Source organism: Pantherophis guttatus, chromosome 1, assembly GCF_059756535.1.
Source record: "Pantherophis guttatus breed Tessera chromosome 1, ASM5975653v1, whole genome shotgun sequence".
Taxonomy (NCBI): domain Eukaryota; kingdom Metazoa; phylum Chordata; class Lepidosauria; order Squamata; family Colubridae; genus Pantherophis; species Pantherophis guttatus.
The window spans coordinates 119,535,193-119,553,651 of NC_142063.1; the positions used below are offsets into that span (position 1 = coordinate 119,535,193).

The following is an 18,459-nucleotide window of genomic DNA, read 5'->3' on the forward strand; positions in this document are numbered from 1 at the left end:
TACCCACACCACATTTTATTACAAAGACTTAACATTAATAATGAAGACAGGAGAATAGCTAGGGAAGTATTCTAGAAAAGTTCTCAATAAATAAAAATGGGACACCTTCATGAGTTGGATCAAAATTGATCAGTCAGTTCAAGTAGAAATTCTATTCCTAGTCAAGATTAAAAAAAAATGTCTTATAGCTTCTGTCCTGTGTTATTCTGCAAAACTAAAAGCAAATGAACATTTTAGCCAGCAGTGCTACTAACATCTTTTCTTCTTTTCAGCAGAGACTGTTGGATGTTGGTCCATGTCCACCATTAGCATTCCAAAGAAAACTGTCACAAGAACCAACTTCATGAATGATCGTCTTCCAAGATGTTGGACAACAGTACAGCATAGCTTCTTCACAATAGGAAAGAATCAGTATATGCACAGACTTGTCATTACAGAAGGCGGTTTATATAGTGTTGGATTCAAAAAAAGAGTTTGTAGGAAGATTTGTGATGGTTGCTTCTAATCTCAGTAAGGCAAGAATCAAATGATATTCCAAGCACACTAAAATCTATTTTCAAAAAGTACTTACAATGGAGTTTACTACTTCATAGTCCCCCAAACCTAAAATATTCCAAAAAAACGGACAGTTGTATCTGTTCCTCAGATCTTATACATTGTGTGCAGCCTGTAGGAGATGTATCAGTTTCTTACAGTGCCTCGATGTAGGCCGAGGACTACTATACGTAGAAGCCTGAGATTCATGAATGGAAAGCGCTTCCAGTTTTTCACTTGCTTGCAGTGACATCAGTACCTAGAAAGGAAACTAATAGTTATTTGGATATCTAGGGCTGTATTTTCACAAATCAATTCATTCTAAACACCTGGGGAAAAAATCTCCATTTTCAAAGGAATAAAATTCACAAGGGAAGGAAAAAAAACCCACACTATCCTTCCTGAATTTGCTCATCAGCAAAGGAAACAATGGCAAATTTGAAGTGCAACTGTTTATCGAAAAACAATCCGTACAAAACAAGTGCTCTGTTACCAAAGTAACAACCCAACCTCCCACAAGTAAAGCTGTGTAAGAATAATTATTCAAAAGAGTGCAGCAACCCAAAACACCAGAAAGAGTAAACAGAACACCTATGCAGCATCTAACAAAATGGACACCCATGCAATTTAATCAAAAAGTGCTTGACCACTCAACCCACTATAGCATAACCAATATAAGCTATGAAAACAATAACACTACCATACATCAAAAACATCTTAGAAACAACCAACTATTACAAGCACATGGCATCATTGTAGCACACAAACCTACTAAAGTCCTCCAAAACATATTAAGTAAATCAAAAGACTCACTAGGCCAAGAAGAAAAAAAACAGGAGTCATCTATAGTGTGGAATGTAAGGGCTGTAGCAGCCGCCATGTAGGACAGACAGGCAGAAGACAAGCAGAGCGAACGCAGGTACCCCAACCAGCAGTCTGTGGGAAGACTCCTTAATCTCATAACACATGGACAGACTCGACCATAGTTTCAACTGGTAACTGAGCAGCCTAGAACAAACTAAATTCATAAAAGCTTGGAATTCCTGGAAGCTTGGCATTCAGACAAATCAAGCATCAATAGATACATACAGATAGACCACATTCAGTCATCATTCAAAACATAATAAAACTAAGACAGAAACAAAAATACCAGAATACATCCTTATCAACAGCCAATACCCAGATAAGCAGGATTAATACCAGACAAACAGTTAAGCAGAAAAGAATACCCTAATCTAGAAATTACTAAGTAAAAAAAAAACACACCCCAACCAACACTGGCAGGGCAAGCTACTGTATATAAACAGGGAACAACCCCCACATTCACCAGCACTGATGAAATTACCTAGATGGGTAATGAAACATCTTTTAAGCAAATAACCAAACTAAGAGAACACCAAGGATTCCATTTTTCCAAATAGCCTCTTTTATTCCCTCCCCAAATTAGCAGTCAGAAAAGCTAGATGATATATCTTTACATAAAAATCCACTGTATCTCGTTATCAAAACATTTGTGAGACAGGAATTCTTTAAAAAACAAATATCTATCAAACTATATTGAAAATACTTGATACTAGGACTAAACTCCTAAAGGTCCTATGCTTAGCTAACATAAAATTAATTTTACATTCCCAATCACATGTGTTTATTGAAAAAAAAATGAATGCTTACTGATGGCTGCTTATTAAGTTAACTGAGAGAGAGGATAGAGAGAGCCAGTCTTAGGTTAATAGAAATCAGGAGACAAAATGAGATTAAATAAACATTCTAGACTTTTCCTTCTCCAGTAGCATTGGGTGCCAGTATTTAGAATGGCATTCTTTTAAGACTAAAAAGAACTGTCCAATAGAATACCCTTTCTGGATCCAATGCATAATATTTTAATTCTTGCCTAGTAAATAAAGTTTGAGAAGAAAACGCCTATGGTGCATTGAGGGTCCACACTGAAGTACTGCCAGTCTCCAATCCTTTCCCCACTGGACCAGAGTTCATACTCATCCATCATCGCCCTTCAAAGTTACTGACTTTGTACCTGGTGGATCTTGGATTGCTGACCAATGGAGCGTAAAGCAAAGAGTGCTGCCTCTTGCACAGCAGGATGGGAGTCGTTGCAGGCCGCATCCAACAGAAGTTCAGGTGCTCTGCTCTGGATCAGCAAATCTCCCACCTCCACGGACTGTCGTCCCAAGTTGCCCAGTGCTGAAGCAGCATTGCAACGGGTCCTTGCCTGAGAATCCCCCAGGAGCCGAACGAGCCAAGGCACGGCTCTGTTAAAACCCTCCATTACAGGACCAGCCTGGTAGGCTGCGTTACCAACGGCAAAGCTGGCTGAGCAACGCACGTGCTCATCTTCATCTGAAAGACAATCCACCAAAAGTTCCTGCAGCCCAGCCTTGTGCCACAGGGTATGAGGAAATCCTTGTCCATGTCGTAATAGATTGCCTACAAGGCTACAAGCTCTGGCTCGGATCAGGGAATCCTGATGGCGAAGCACGTGGTTCAACAGCTGAGAAGCTGAGTTGGAGTCAATCAGGAGCCTCTGAAGGAAGGGCAAGTGAGCTGGACTGGCCCGGGCTATGTGAGTGAGCAGGGAGAGCAGGTCTGCAGTAATAGTTACCTGATCTGAAAGCAAAATGGCCGACAAAAAAACAATGGCTTGTTCTGAGGTGGCTATTTCCACCACTTGGCCAATGATTCCCTCATCGCTCATTACCAAGCGGCACAAAAGGCTCAAAGGCAACTCAGTCTCTGAGATGGGAAGATGTTGAATGGAGACCTAAGAAAGAGCAGAGGAAGGAGTCCAAGAATGGATCGATATTTTTATGAAGAACAGCATGACGAAATCAGAATCCATTAGTTTTCCAAAGATTGAAATTTCTATTTTACGCCAAAAATACAACTTTTCTATGGTTATCTAGGTCATCTTCGCAAGCGCAAGCGCCAGGGAGCAGGATAAAACACAGAAAAAAGAGCAGCCAGGGCACAGATAGGGAACTATAAGGCTATTCTCCCTGACACACACACACCCTTGCAAGTACCTAAATGCTGGAACAGATTTTACCTGGAGTAAATGGGCAGGGATTTGAGAGTCCCTCAGGCTTGCTATGATATATTCCAAAGTTTCTGAGTTTACATCCAGAGCAAACGGGAAACAGAATAGCCGACAGACTTGGAGTACAACAGCGGGCACCAGTTTGGGATCACTGTCCTCCTGCACCTGCCTGGGGAGTAAGGAGAAAAAGAGCAGCAAGTCAGGCATTACCTCGATCAAATTCCACCAGATTTAGTAGATCAACTGCAGTCACAAGCATCAGTGGCTTCAGAAAATGTTAAGGCAAGTGAAATGTTTATGCAAAAGGTTAACAGTAAAGCAGTAACTGCAGTAAAAGGAAGGGCCGTGATGCTATAGCTCAGCGGGAGAAGCTTCCCGTGCAAAAGGGAAGGGCTGCTTCTGGGCCTGACATTTTCATTCAGGAATGGGAAAGGCGCCATCCGTTCAGTGCAGCAGACAGCAGCTGATGGAACAATGGTCTGATTTAGAAGGCAGCAACTTCCCAAGTTCCATCGACTGCTCTCTGGCTTGTCACTGTTCAATTTTAGGGGACGTCTTTCAAAGGAGAAAGTGTGTTATTTATTATTTATTGTGCTTCCTGTTCAAAAGGTCTCAAAGTGCCTTACAATGAAAATCCAAAGTTTGATGTAAACACATTCAAAACCTGAACAAAGTATAGAATAATAAGCAATGCCCTGGTAAGAGTACAAGCAGCAATAAGAAGTTTAAAATATCACTGCAGAAATATTAAATACCACAGAAGAATATAAATGCCTTTCCCCGCATTCAAAAAATGTAATAAAGAGGATAATGTCTCATTTTTTGCTTTCCTAAATCTTGCCACCTAGCAGCAACAGGGACTAAAGATGCTACCTTTGCTGAGAAGATATTCCAAAATTGGAGGATTACCACTCCAAAAGCCCACTCCCAATTATCCTCTGAAGATGAACTTAGAGGAGACTGAAATCCTGTATATGTTTCATAGAGAGCAAACAAAACATTATGTCAAACTAAATTATCTCAAATTCTCGGTATCTGCAAGAAGAGGGTTATCTGCATCCATTATTTAAATTGTAATTTTTAGGACCTGGAAGTGACATGAGGAAGTGGGATGTTCAGATGGTTCCATATTTGCTGCTGTTGGCATAATACAATAATAAGGAACACAGGGAATATTAATTTGAATATGAGTACAGGTGCTGAAAGTTTGGAATGGGTAAAGACATTAAGAATTCATTATTTTTTTAGTCCAGTAAATTAGAATCTTTAGTGGGAAAACAAATTATGCTGCATATATTTAGAATATTCTCAAAAGTGATCACATTAGGAAAATATCTGGGAATGGGGTGTTCAGATCGTTCCATATTTCCCTGTTGGCAGATATTTCTTGAAAAGCACAGTGCTGAAGAATGAGACCAACATTAGGTGCAGGTATGATTGTTTCGGGTGATGTTAGTACCGGTAGTGCTTGGGTGAATGAAAAGCATGTAGTTTCACAATGCCATTTCCCCCCAAATGTTTTGTTGCATCTTATGGTTGCGTTTACAGAATCGGAATCAGGAAACAGCACTTAGGCCATAGAGTGTAACTCTCTGCTGTGTCTATTTTGTCTGTTCTTTAGGTCAATGTTGGATTGTTGATTACTCACATTTGAGCCAAGTGTTTCAAGAAGCCAGGTTCAAGTAGATTGTTCAGAACTGCCATCATAACACTACTAGGTTGGGCCAGCTGAGAAAGGCACTGGTGAGGTTCTTGGGTAAAGACGAGGAGGATTAAGCTGAGGAAGATCAAGGTCCCTACAGCAAGAGAGAGAAAACATCCCTGATCTATTCACTCAATGCTTTCCTGTCCTTTTTCACTTAAGGCAGCACCCTTGTCCACGTCTAATATCCAGAAAGAGAGCAAGGACATCCTGACGTTATATAGCCTCTCCTCAGCCTTATAGACTACAATTCCCACATTTTCTCTTCTAATCTGTAGACAGAAGGAAATGATTCCCAAGAGATCAAACTTGACTTTATAACGCAGGGCCCCTTAACTCACCTTGCGGTGACAGCAGGTTCCAATCAGGCACTGGTGGCTCCTGGCCAGCTCTCGGGGTATCACCTTCCATCACTGGCTTCCAAGTGGTCAAGTGGAGCACCATAGCAAAGCGATACCATACAATGCTCCAGAGCTCTGAGGCCACAAATTCTCTCACGGTTGCTGTATCTCCCTAGTCCAAGAGAATCCAGACTCAAACCATCAGGCTGAAGCAGTGGTGAAATCCAATTTTTTTACTACTAGTTCTGTGGGTGTGGCTTGGTGGGCGTGGTGTGGCTTGGTGGGCGTGGCAGGGGAAGAATACTGCAAAATCTCCATTCCCTCCCTACTCCTGGGGGAAGGATATTGCAAAATCTCCATTCCCATCCCACTCTGGGGCCAGCCAGAGGTGGTATTTGCCAGTTCTCTGAACTACTCAAAATTTCCGCTATCGGTTCTCCAAAACCTGTCAGAACCTGCTGGATTTCACTCCTGGGCTGAAGGCAGAAGGTCTTATCCTCTGCCGGCTGAGCACAGATGTTCCCTCTTAAATCTGACACGCTTTATCAAATATACCACACATATTGGTGTAATCATACGGCAAGCTGTGTTTTCCATTTCTAGATTCTTTTCTGTTTCCTCTCAGTCTTCTGATATTGCTCCCAATCAAAGGATATTTTTGTTAAAAAAAGGGGGGGGGCAACATTTAAATGGAGCCTTTTTTCTACTCCTACATGCACAGTGGAACTGGTACAGCACAGCAAAGAAATAATGTAGGTCAATTCTCACTTATTACCATTTGGCAGCAAGCTCTCTTATTTCTTGGATAACTTCTACACACTTAAAAATTCAGAGCAGCTCCTTGGTGGAACAGAGAAGGAAACGCATACCTGGCTTAATAGATGTAGCAGCAAAAACAAGAGCCCATCATAGAAGCCAGCTCCCATGGGAGAAGGTAGGTACAGCTGCAAGATAGGAGACAGGTATGTAACAGACTAAACATCTAAATCACATACTGGCCTCTGTGTTGCATGGCAGGAGCAGTCAGTTCAAGATGTTGCCAAATGAGGAACCTCAGAAGGTCCACCCAATAGTGAGGATGACAAAGAATTACAATTAAACTACCATATTTTTCAGAATATAAGATGCACCGGAATATAAGTCGCACCTTAGTTTTTGGGGAGGAAAATAAGAAAAAAGCTGATTGGTGGGTGGATCGGCCTCCTGGAATACCCCCCAATCAGCTGTTCCCAGAGGTGAATTTTAGCAACAGGTTGGTTGGTTGTGAGCTCTGTGCCTTGCTTTTTTTTCTGCCTCTGAAACTTCTGAAAATCTGTTTCAGAAAAAAAAAAATTCTGCCTCTGAAAACCTTCGAAACAGAGCTTCAGAAAAAAAGGCTTTTTTTCTGAAGCTCTGTTTGGAGGCTTTTTTTCTGAAGCTTCATTTCTGAGGCTTTTTTTATGAAGTTTCTTTCAGAGGCTTCTTTCAGCCTCTGAAATCTCCATTTGCGAGGCTGGGCGCGACTACATTCGGAGTATAAGACACACCCAGATTTTCACCCTCTTTTTGGGGGGAAAAAGGTGTGTCTTATACTCTGAAAAGTATGGTATATTTGGAGGAATACAGGTTTCATCCTACTCTATAAGGGTGTGAATCCATTTACAACCAGAGGCTTCTGTCTTTTATGTGTCCCAAACTCTATATAGTTGGACAGTTACCTCTGCCGGTTCTGCGAGCGCAGAAGCTATATTTGTCAAGGCTTGCTCTGGGTTCAGTTTCACAGATGCACCATACTGGATCAGGTAGGCCAGTAACAATCCTGCAGCACTCTGCATGACAAAAGAGATGTATATAGATAATTTGTCCCGAAAAAGAATTTTATACCAGATTAAAAACTATAGAAACATAAAGGAAAAAAAAATAGAAGAAAAAATATGAAAAGGTACAGGTATTCCTCGATTTACAACAGTTCATTTAGTGACCATTCGAAGTTACAACGGCACTGAAAAAAGTGTTCTACCCCAGCTACGGACCCCAAAGAACACAGCACACACAAAGTCTGTACAAAACTTAAATTTACTAAAATAACTCAGTCTTTTCCAAACAAAGGCTGTTAATAAACTTTCTTAACAGCCTACAAAAAACCAAAGATAAAGTAATCACAATCTTACTAAGGTTGGCAGAAAGCCCAGAAGCAATTTGCAGAGAATCCAGACGCGAAGGAGAATGAACTAAAGTTGTTCCCTGCAAATTGCTTCAGTCGGTGTTCCTCCTTAAATAGGCTAAGGGAGTGGCCAATTAGCCCCAAGCCTTACTCTCGAGGAGACCTCCTCCTGAGGAGCCACTCCTGCCTTTTGGCCGCTCTGCGCGCTCGTGCATCGAGAAGAGGCTCCTCCTCTTCATCCTCTTCACTTAAAGGAGGTTCTGGAGGTTCTGAAGGTCCTGGCTGAATCCCTGCCTCTGGCACCACATCTTCCCCAGCCTCCTCATTGTCCGTCTCGAGTGCCAGCTGCACAGGCTGCTGGCGCAGCACCACACCAGCCTCCTCGCTGTCAGAATCAGCTACAATCCGCACAGGCCGCTGACGGGCCACAACAAAAAGTGACTTATGGCCATTTTTCACACTTATGACTTATGTAGGATCCCCATGGTCATGTGATCAAAATTCAGATGCAACTGACTCATATTTATGACGGTTGCAGTGTCATGGGGTCATGTGATCCCCTTTTGCAACCTTCTGACAAGCAAAACTAGGGGAATCCAATTCACTTAACAGTCATGTTACTAACTTAGCAGCAGTGATTCACTTAACAATTGTGGCAAGAAAGATTGTAAAATGGGGCAAAACTCATTTAACAAATGTCTCACTTAGCAACAGAAATATTGGGCTCAATTGGGGTTATAAGTCAAGGACTACCTATAATAGAAAAGTGAGAAATACTTTTAAAAGGTTAAAGTCAAGTAAAAGGAGAAAAAAGAAAAACAAAAATATCTAAAGAACTGACTTCCAATCTCCTTTGCAGCAATTACAAACATAGTTATTACCATTCCCCCACTCCCAAATTATATATGATTCCCTTCACCCTGGACTGGCTCATCACAGTTCTATCCTTATCTCAGCAATTTCAGACATGTGTCAGTCTGCCATTTTCTCCACACGGAAGACTCCCAAAATTATTTTTATATCTTGAGTAAGAACAGTCTGAAGATCCTCTGACATACAGGGGATATAGAACTGGTAACTACACAATGGTTCTTTTTTCTCCTACAGTGCAGATACAGTGGCCCTAAAATGATAAACTGCTTTATCTCTCTCTCTCTTTCTCTCCCTCCCTTCCTCCCTCCCTCTCTCTTGATTTTCATCCTGAAGAACTAACATCTACAATGCAATGCATTTGGGATTCTATTTTACTTAAATGTCTATAACGAAAATGAATTAACATATGAGCTGTGTCTATGAGGTGGGTGAATTTAAGTAAGAAATTCTAAATCCTTTTCAGTTTCAGCCGGCAGGAATACTCACCAGAATAGAGGCATTTGCTCTGTGGTTGAAAAGCCCCATGGTCACTTTTAACACAATGTCAGACCTGAACCAACATAAATATATATATATATATAATTAAAAGAAAAGAACAAATCATATAAAACCCCTAATGTTCTTGATGAAGCACTTGCTCAGTGACTAAGAAAATAAGAGAGTACAAGGAATAAAGCATTGGCATTTATTCCATTCTCATGCAGCTTCCACAGCCTCTGAAAATCATGTGAGAACCAGATACACTTTTGAGAATAGTTGTGGTTGGGTGTTGGTGAACGACCTGTCACCAAAAACATTGTGGGGAGTCACCTTAGACAGGTCGCCATCATTTATCCAGTGGAAAAGGTGCTATGGATGCCTACCCCATGAGAGGTCAGAATGGCTGGGACCCATAGAATACCATTCTCGGTAGCAGCTTCTCTTCCTGAAATTATATATCTCCAGAAGTAGGGTTGCCTCCTCACTCTCTTAATTAATGAAGACTTTCATCTTCTACAGTGAATTTTATCAGAAAGCTTTTTACTAGGCAGCGACTTTTAAATGATCACTATTACATTGTTTGATTGTAATGTTTCTGTTTCGGGCTGTTTTTAGTCTATACACTGTAAATCATCTAGAATTGTTGAAGTACAGTCCATACAATTGTTGGTAATCTATCAATCCAAAACATGTGACTTCTAGAAGAAGACAATTTACAAGGTTATGTGCAAAGAACATAAACATAATCCACTGTGTTCTGGTGCTATGAAATGATAGCGGAATCACTGTTGCTTCAGTAAGAGTGACTCCAGAATATCCTTATTTAACGAAGTTCCATTGAAGGAACTTCAAAGATTGAAGTTATTTCCCAAACCTGTAATACCTAGGTTAGAGGATGATCTTGGATTAAATTTAAGATATAATCCATGATAGACCAGCATAGTCATCACAAATCAAATGCTTCCAAGCCTGACGGTCAAATCTAAGAATTCATACATTCCTGGGAAAAAGGTGTGATATTTTCAATTCTCAGAAGTGCCAATTTTCATTTGAACTCGATTGTCATTTTTGAAGAAAAGTGCTGTATTTATTCTCTGCATCCACTTTTGCTCTTTGTTTAAAAGAAGTTCATTATGCCCACTCACATTTCACTACACGCAAGAATTATTTGTGTTTGCTTGCCCAAGAAGAGAGGTTTTTTTTTACTTTTATTTTTATATGCCATTTTTTAAAGAGTCCTCAAGTGGAATTTTTATTGAAAGAAGAATGAGTGGCACAATGTTCTCCTCTGAAAGCTATCAGAAGCCACTTCACATAGAAAGAAAAGAGAATTCCTAAATTCCCAAAGATGGCACTTGCCCTGCAGAGTTATAAAAACTCTCAAAGGTCTGTAAGTCAGAGAAATAAAACCTATTGATTTCAGCAATATTTCCTCACATGCTGAGGGATGCCCTCTTTCAAACAGTTACAAATGAATCTGAGGTTATTTTAGCAAATATTACAGAGGATGTTTGCTTATAAATTTACAGTGTATGGCAAACATTTCTCATTGTTGTAAATGGTCTTTTGTTTTATGTGATGACAGAATATTCCTTTAAAGCAAGGCAAATGAAGAATTTAAGGATTTACAGAGCATGCCTTGTGGAACTAACAATTGTTCATTTTCTTGCTGTAATTCAACACTAATTTCTGCTAGCCCCCACCCTTTCCTAATTTGGCTTGGAAACCTCTGAAAGGCCAGAGCTACAAATCAGCCTCCCCACTTTTTGGTGAGTTACAGGCATTCCATAATATGACTAAATGTTTTCCATCTACCTGTTGGCATTTTTGCAGGAGAGATTTAAGACTGCAAACGGGAGACCTGAAATCGAGTAGCTACATTTTGGGCATTTTGCTGCTAACTTTCATTTGATTCATTTTTAAAAGCTTTGCTCAGGTACTTACTGTGGTAGTAGGATCTGGCACTGGAGCAACATCAGGGAGATAAGCCTCAATGAGGCTTCAACAGCCTGGACTCGTGCAACTTCAGGCAGCAAGACCTTTTAAAGACACAAACCTTAGTTTTGAAACACTCTACCTCCAAGTCTTCACCTTTCTAAGATCTAGTCCACATGAAGCCCATTTAGTATTCCTTCTGTACTATTTCATGGCTGCCTCAATTCTTCTTTTCCCTGTCATCTCCTACTGTCTCATCCTTTTTACCTCTCATCCAGACTGTTTCTGGTTGTCAGTTTATGAACTTTCAAAACACTGAGAAGTTTAGTTTTGCCAGTTAATGGATGAAAGAGGCGATGGGAAAAGCTCCTAGAAAAAAAAACACTGCCAGTCAGAATTGACAGTGCTAAGCACTATGGCCTGATCCCTAACAGGACAGAAGGCAGTTACTTGCTTTTTCTCCTCATGTACAAAATATAATAGTCTTTGACTTAAGGATCTGTATTTGTAAACAGGCAGCTCTCTTTCTAATTGAAGAATGAAAGGAAACTGAATACCTTGCCCTGCAGGTGGCAGATTAGGAAACTCAGGAATTCTGGAGTTGCTACGCGATGGCACAGAGCCTGATTGACATGGCAGCAGGCATACAGAACCTAAGCAATGGAAAGTCAAAACAACACTGAACTGGTGAAATCTAATCCCTCTTTTCCCCAGTTGAAAGAGGAAAAAAGGAATACATACCACAATGAGTTGCAAATTAAGATCAAAATGTCAAAAGTGTTACCTTTAGCCCATTCATAAAAGAAGTAGGACACATGGTTGAGAGAAGACATGGAAGCAGTTGGTCATCTTTCTTGGCGAGCTTTTCACCTATTTGCTGGGAAATCTGCATGAAAACCACAAGAGAAACCCTCGGTCAATTGACTAGCTAAAAGGGAAAAATAAAAGCAGCAGGAGCAACTCTTCCAGCAGTATTAGACAACCGGATTTAGAGGTTGAGTCCTGTTCTGTAGGATTTTATGGCTACTTTAGCTTGCTTTCACATCAAAAACGACAGGATTAAATATTAGTCCCTCTCCAGACATCACAAGCTCAGATCAGAGATATAGCAAGGATGTAATTCAGCAAGACTGGTTTGGCTACTACCGTGTTTCCCCGTAAATAAGACCCTGTCTTATATTTTTTTGAACCCTGAAATAGGCGCTTGGCCTTATTGCCATGCACTCAAAAGCCCGATTGGGCTTATTATCAGGAGATGTCTTATTTTGGGGGAAACAGGGTAGTAACATTACTATTAGTAGTATTAATTTTTTTCCCCTTCCATTCAATTGTTTCATCCCTGCAGTTTCATTGGCAATGTTTCCCAGAAATAATTTGCCATTGCCTCCTTATTTATTTTATTTATTTATTTAGAAGATTTATATTGCCACCTATATGCATATGGCGACTCAAGGCGGCTTACAAAGATACAAAAACACGATATAAAAGAAATAAAAAATAACAAAAAGAAAAATAATAAATAATAAAATAATAGCTCTCCACACTAGTCCTTCCTAGGGCTAAGAGAAAGTGACTCTCAGGAGGGAGGTCACACAGTTGGCTTTGAGCCTGAGGTGAGACTAGAATTTTGGGACTCTTGGATTCCAGGCTAATACCTTAAACCACTAGACCAAACTGGCTCTCAATTTTATTAATGCTAAGTACCATTGCAATGCTGCCAAGCAGTGCATTGTAGGCAGTAAGTTTTCTCTCCACTGATATCAATATGGTCCACAGGGCCAGGAAGCAACACTTTCACTGCAGTTGATGCCAATGATATTACAGCCTCTGCTGCTTTAATAGACCGCGTTGTCAACGGCCGATAAGTATACGTGCAAAGTCAACTCACACCTGCTTTTTGGCCTTTTGATGTGTGAGGTGCCCTCCTGGGATGCCACAGGATGCTGCCAGGGCTTCTGTAAAAGCAGCTGCCAAGCATTGACACCACTCATGTGCTGGCTCAGCTGATTTTGGAAATACTGCTGGTAAGGATCAAGAATACAGTAGAAAGATTACATGTATACAAAATAAGCCCTTTTTATAATTCCCTGCTTTGGTATCTTAAAACGGTGCAAAAGTGAGGTAAGTCAATTAGTTCTGACATGCTGCTAAGCCTCATGCCCCTGAAGAAAAGTCTCATTCTCTAACAATCGAAAAATGATTACTGCAAATTCAGAATTCTTTTGCTTGGCATAGTTCACCTTGATTTCCCTTTCTCTTACTATTCACACAGATATCTGTTACTGTAGAAGTTTAATTTGAATTCGAAAATAAACCAGTGAAATGGCTAGTGTATAAATTAAGAAAAGAGAAAGAAAAGGGTTTTGAAATGTCAAGAGGGAGATACTATATCAATGGACAATGTGGCTATACTAACTTTTTTTAAATCAGTCTTACTCTTAACTTGTACAAAGGATCTGATATTCCCTTGGAATAAAAGGATGATTATTTAAAAAAACAAAATTTACCAAATCTTACAGAGAACCAAAGACAGATTAGGAATGGACCTGTAACAATAAGTAAAATTTCTGAATTTATAAAAAATATTAAACCAGGGAAAGTAGCAGGACCAGATGAATTACCACATTCTTAGTACAAATGCTTTGATCATGAACTTTTATAACCCCTCCAAAATATGATAAATTCTATACTATGGGGAGGAGATTTGGGGAAAGGCTAATATAGCGTTAATACATAAAGAGGGATGAGATTTAACTCCAGCAACCAATATTATTGAATAGCAATAATAAGTTATTTACAATTATTTCAGCAGACAAATTGAAAATAATTATGGAAGAAGTTATTCATGAAGACCAATGTGGATTTTTTACTTAAAAAGACAATTAAAAGATAATATTGGAAAAGTATTAGACATCATAGAGTACTTGGAAAAGCATATTGAAAAGCAAGCTATGCTAATTTTTAGAGGCAGAGAAAGGCTTTGATAATTTAAATTGGCCTGTTTATGTGAAGTTTTAGAAGATAAGACCTTTGAAGATAATTTTATAAAATGGGTAAAATCAATTTATACTTCACAGAAAGCACAAATGGAGATTTAACAATGTCAAAGGAAACAAGACAAGGCTGCCTATTATCCCTTTCTCGTTTATCTTGGTTCTTGAAATTTGGAATAGAGATATAAGGCAAGATGAGAGGATATTAGGTGTACAAATTAAAAAAGAGGTTTACAAGTTGAGAGCTTTTGTAGATGATTTATATTGGTATTGGGAGATATTTTAAACGGCACTGAATGCTGCGATAGAATGTTAGGGGCCAATTTCACAAGATGAAAGAGGTGCATTCCAGAAAGTAAGATGCATCTTAGTTCAAATAGTTGGTATGAGAGAAAGAGGGTAAAGACAGCCCCTCTTTAATAGTTCTCACAATAAATGTTTGATGTAAATAGTAGAGTCCTTTAATTTGGCAAGGTTCTGTCTATAGGTGTGGAACAATACAGAAATCTGCTTGGAAGAATCACTATGTATCTTTCTTGGTTTTCGGTCTGATGATCAACAATGAGAAAATTAAAAAAATTTGGTGCATTAGTTAGCTTTAAGATTAATAAACTGAAGACAAAGAAACAAACAAAATATGAAAATACAGGATCAAATAGAACTGATGAACAAAACAGTATTCAATATTAGAAAAAATGTAAAACATATGGAGGTTTATTTGATAAATACAAATTGTATGTTGTTTCAAAATAATTATGTTAAGACATGGAATGAAATTAAAAAAGATAAGCTAAGATGTTAAAAGCTACAATTGTCTTTGTTGAGGAGAATCAGGCTTTATTGGGGCATTTTCAGTGAAGTTCAGGGCAAAAAGATAAAGTATAAACCCAGACACCTCACAATGAGAACGTATTTTATTTGTTTAATCTACATAGATACCCATCTCACATAAGTGGGTCTGAGTGGCTTAAGTAAATTTAAGTATTCATTTCTATTCCCTGTAAATAGTAATGCAAACAAATTTGATTGCACTACGTGGAACATCAATATCACATCTGCTATGTGTACTCTAATTGGATCAGAGCACACAGGAGAAAAACATGGTAAGAATTATGTGAGAATATAAGAGAAATATCATGCTTGTAAGCAGCCATCAATTAAGAATAAGAGAAAGTTCTGATGGAGAAATCTAATGGCCAATTTGTAGTATCCTCAAAATACGAGGAGGCCAGTCTCTTTGCCACTGCATCCATTACCTCCTTGAGCTGAGTGCTCAAAGCTTGCACCCTGGTAGAATGCATCCAGAAGGGTTTGATGATCTTTAAGCAAGATGGTGTAGAAGGTGTTGGAGACTGATGGACAGGTACGATCCATGCTCTCACATAAATGGGTAAAACACTAAAGGAAGGAAAAAAGGGCAAATATTACAATGCTGATGGAGCAGATTTAAAGGTGGATAGAAGGAATAATACCCTAGGCCAGGGGTGGGCAAATGTGGCTCTTTTACAACCTGTGGCTTCAATTCCCAGAATTCCTGAGACAGCTTGACTGTCTCAGGAATTCTGGGAGTTGAAGTCCACAGGTTGTAAAAGAGCCACATTTGCCCACCCCTGCCCTAGACCAACACAAGGAAGCTGTGCTGCTAAAATAAGATAAATATACTCTCCCTGGGTTCATTAGCAAAGCTCATATATTGCTTGGTGGCCAAATGGGTTGAATGGTGGAAGGTGAGGGGAATGTAGGACCTAGGGAGCACCAACCTCTTGGAAAAGCAGGAGGAAAGGGTCCCATGTCCCAGGTAGACCAGATCCGGAAACAGACTCCATAAGTTTATTGAGATAGGCTATAATAATAGGTTATTGCAAGTCTACCATGTTTTCCCTTCTTTCCCTCTTATACCTCAGGGAGTCGGGGATTGGGTGAGCTACTCTGACTTTCTTTGTAATGCTCTCCTGTCTCTCTGGATATAACACATGTGTGTTCTACAACTGGGGTTTTCCTCATGGCCTCTGGATTCCTTCTCTAGGACCATTTCCCTGATTACCTACATTAAGGAAATAATATTACATGAAACTTAGATTCAATTTGCCACATGTTGAAAAATATGCTGGAAAACCAAGACTTGAAAACATCAAGCTTTCAAATCCTGCTCTTAAGATTTATAATTTGGTATGATTTTTACAAACAAATCCATATGGGTAAGTTTGTCAAGGTTTTAAATCATGGAAGATATTTAGAAACTCCATGTCCAGACACATTATGCTACTGAATATCAAGGACCGAGAAGCAGAAGTGCAAGAGGGTTATCAATTTTTTTTTCTGACTTTTTTCTGACTCTGCAGGACTTTTTTAAAATCAGATTTAAAGTTAAGGTTTTCGTACCTAAAAAAAAGCTGTCCTATACATAGAATTCAATAATTCTATAATGGCTTCTAATTACATGAAGCTATATTCCTTAGCTGAGGAGAGCCTTGAGGGATGAGTGTGTCAGCATGCATATGGATTGGGGCAACAGATAATGAAGCTGAATGAGGAGGAGAAGGAAAGAGCCAGCAACAGAATACAGCTGGATAAATTAAAAAAAAAAAGATCAGGTAAGGCATGGATACTTACCATGAGGCTTTGTTCTCTCAGCCTGCTTTCTTGATCTGTTGGTTGAGTCAGTAGTGTGGGTAGCAGAGTTAGGAAGTGACTGGCAGACGTGTAAAATTCCTGCAAACTAGAAAACCATTTGTGTTTATGATTTAAGATGTAAGAGCTAAACTCTGAAGCCCCACCACAGCAACTCAGTTTTCTCCATTCTCTAACTAGTTCAATTCCTGCAGTATAGGGGCTTCTATTTGGAGACATTATTTGCCATGCCCTGCTTTAAAAAAAAAAAAGACATAGCAGGAGAATAGAACCACCACTTATTCAGACATATCCATTCATTCTGTGATTCAATGTTGCCTGCCCCTATTCTGCTGAAAATAGTATTACAACTTATTTTGCCTTCTTATTCTTATCCTGCAAGTTTCTTACCTTTGCTTTTCTTTATCTTTCTCCTGGTTGAAATCACTGGCAAAGAAGGCTAACATCACAGCAATTAGATCTATTAGCAGTGTAATATGCCATGGCTGCTGTAGGACAAAGAAAAGAATGCACATTCTGAAAATTGTCTAGGGATCTCCAAAAGATCAAGGAATATCTCAGTGAATTCTGCAGAAATACTGCTGAATTTTGTGCAAGATGCAGCCCATACAAATGCAAAAAAGCAAGGAAACAAGGAAGGAAGCAAGGAAGAAAAAGAAAGAGAGAAAAAGAAAGGAAGGAAAGAAAGAAAGAAGGAAAGAAAGAAAGAAAGATTGATTGATTTGTCTAGACAAAACTATCATGCATGATTGTGAGGCTCCTGCAGCATTGAGATAAGTTTCAGGCAAATGTGATGCCTTAGTATGAAATTTCAGTTCTAACTTAAATCAAATCTGCTGGCTTTCTTGATTGTTCATGTGCACTTTAAATGTAAGACATCAGCTATGGAAAACTTGAGCAAAATGAAACCTTCCCGAAGTCAACTGATGAGGCTAGCCATAGTACTATTCTCTCTAGTTCCCTGCTGTTCTTCCCACCAAATTCTGCATTTCAAATACTCCAATACTGCTATCAACTTTGGGTAAATTAAGTGCAATAAATATGACCTCTGTCTTTTAAATCAAACATAAAAATGCCAGTTTAAATTATGCTCATATAAAAAACCCCAAACAAACACATATAGCAAAATGATCCACCCAGATCATTTTTCTGGAAATGAGCTGATTGTTTAAATAATACCTCTTTCTTACCTGCTTGATACGGGAGCTCTCTAAGATGTCCCTCACTAGATGCATCACAAAATGGGATAGGTCTATATCCCTGCAGAAGGTGTATAGTAGTTCTGAATTACATCGTGTACTTAACAAGTTGCAAATGACATGAAGAACAGGACGAAGATGGGAAGCACCCTCAAGCATTCCTTCTAAGACCTATAAAAACACATTAGAAACAGAAACATTCAGTAAACTACCAGCCCCTAAAGTGCAACATTTTACAGTTTATTCATTCTAGTCATACTGTCTTCAATAATATGCACAACAATTACTAAGTTCACTCAATATACCTCGTACAGTCATTTCCCCCAGAATCAATGGCATGTTCCGGCTTAGCTTTTAGACTCCCTTGACCCCTACAAGAACTCTGACTTTCTTGACTTTGACTTTCTTCAACTCTTAAAGATTTACTTAATCCTTCAATTTTATGCCTCACCAGTTCCTAGGAGTAATAGCTAAATGGCCAAAATTGCCAAAGGGGTCTGACCACAGAAGTGTATTTTCACTTAAGTCCTCATCTCTTTTCTCTAAAGTGCATGTAGTTTAAATTTTGAAGAAATA

The 18,459-nt window shown here is 39.2% G+C and overlaps 1 protein-coding gene across 11 annotated transcripts in view; it reads right to left on the bottom strand.

Moving 5' to 3' along the window:
• The window catches only part of STK36 (serine/threonine kinase 36), a 25,813-nt gene continuing 7,354 nt past the window's right edge, over positions 1 to 18,459 (bottom strand). For 3 of the 11 annotated variants that reach the window (XM_034433720.3, XM_087881646.1, XM_060687873.2), the window contains 16 exons: positions 17,875 to 18,054; positions 17,075 to 17,172; positions 16,667 to 16,772; positions 15,310 to 15,451; positions 12,951 to 13,081; positions 11,845 to 11,946; positions 11,618 to 11,713; positions 11,070 to 11,164; positions 9,132 to 9,195; positions 7,327 to 7,437; positions 6,499 to 6,573; positions 5,630 to 5,801; positions 5,235 to 5,382; positions 3,596 to 3,755; positions 2,567 to 3,310; positions 1 to 793 (listed from right to left, as the gene is read on the bottom strand). In XM_034433720.3, the coding sequence (XP_034289611.2) occupies positions 650 to 793; positions 2,567 to 3,310; positions 3,596 to 3,755; positions 5,235 to 5,382; positions 5,630 to 5,801; positions 6,499 to 6,573; positions 7,327 to 7,437; positions 9,132 to 9,195; positions 11,070 to 11,164; positions 11,618 to 11,713; positions 11,845 to 11,946; positions 12,951 to 13,081; positions 15,310 to 15,451; positions 16,667 to 16,772; positions 17,075 to 17,172; positions 17,875 to 18,054 (2,568 nt within the window). In that variant the 3' untranslated portion in view covers positions 1 to 649. The remainder of the gene's footprint in view (positions 794 to 2,566; positions 3,311 to 3,595; positions 3,756 to 5,234; positions 5,383 to 5,629; positions 5,802 to 6,498; positions 6,574 to 7,326; positions 7,438 to 9,131; positions 9,196 to 11,069; positions 11,165 to 11,617; positions 11,714 to 11,844; positions 11,947 to 12,950; positions 13,082 to 15,309; positions 15,452 to 16,666; positions 16,773 to 17,074; positions 17,173 to 17,874; positions 18,055 to 18,459) is intronic. The other 8 variants (XM_087881651.1, XM_087881650.1, XM_060687874.2 and 5 more) reach the window with 5 other exon arrangements.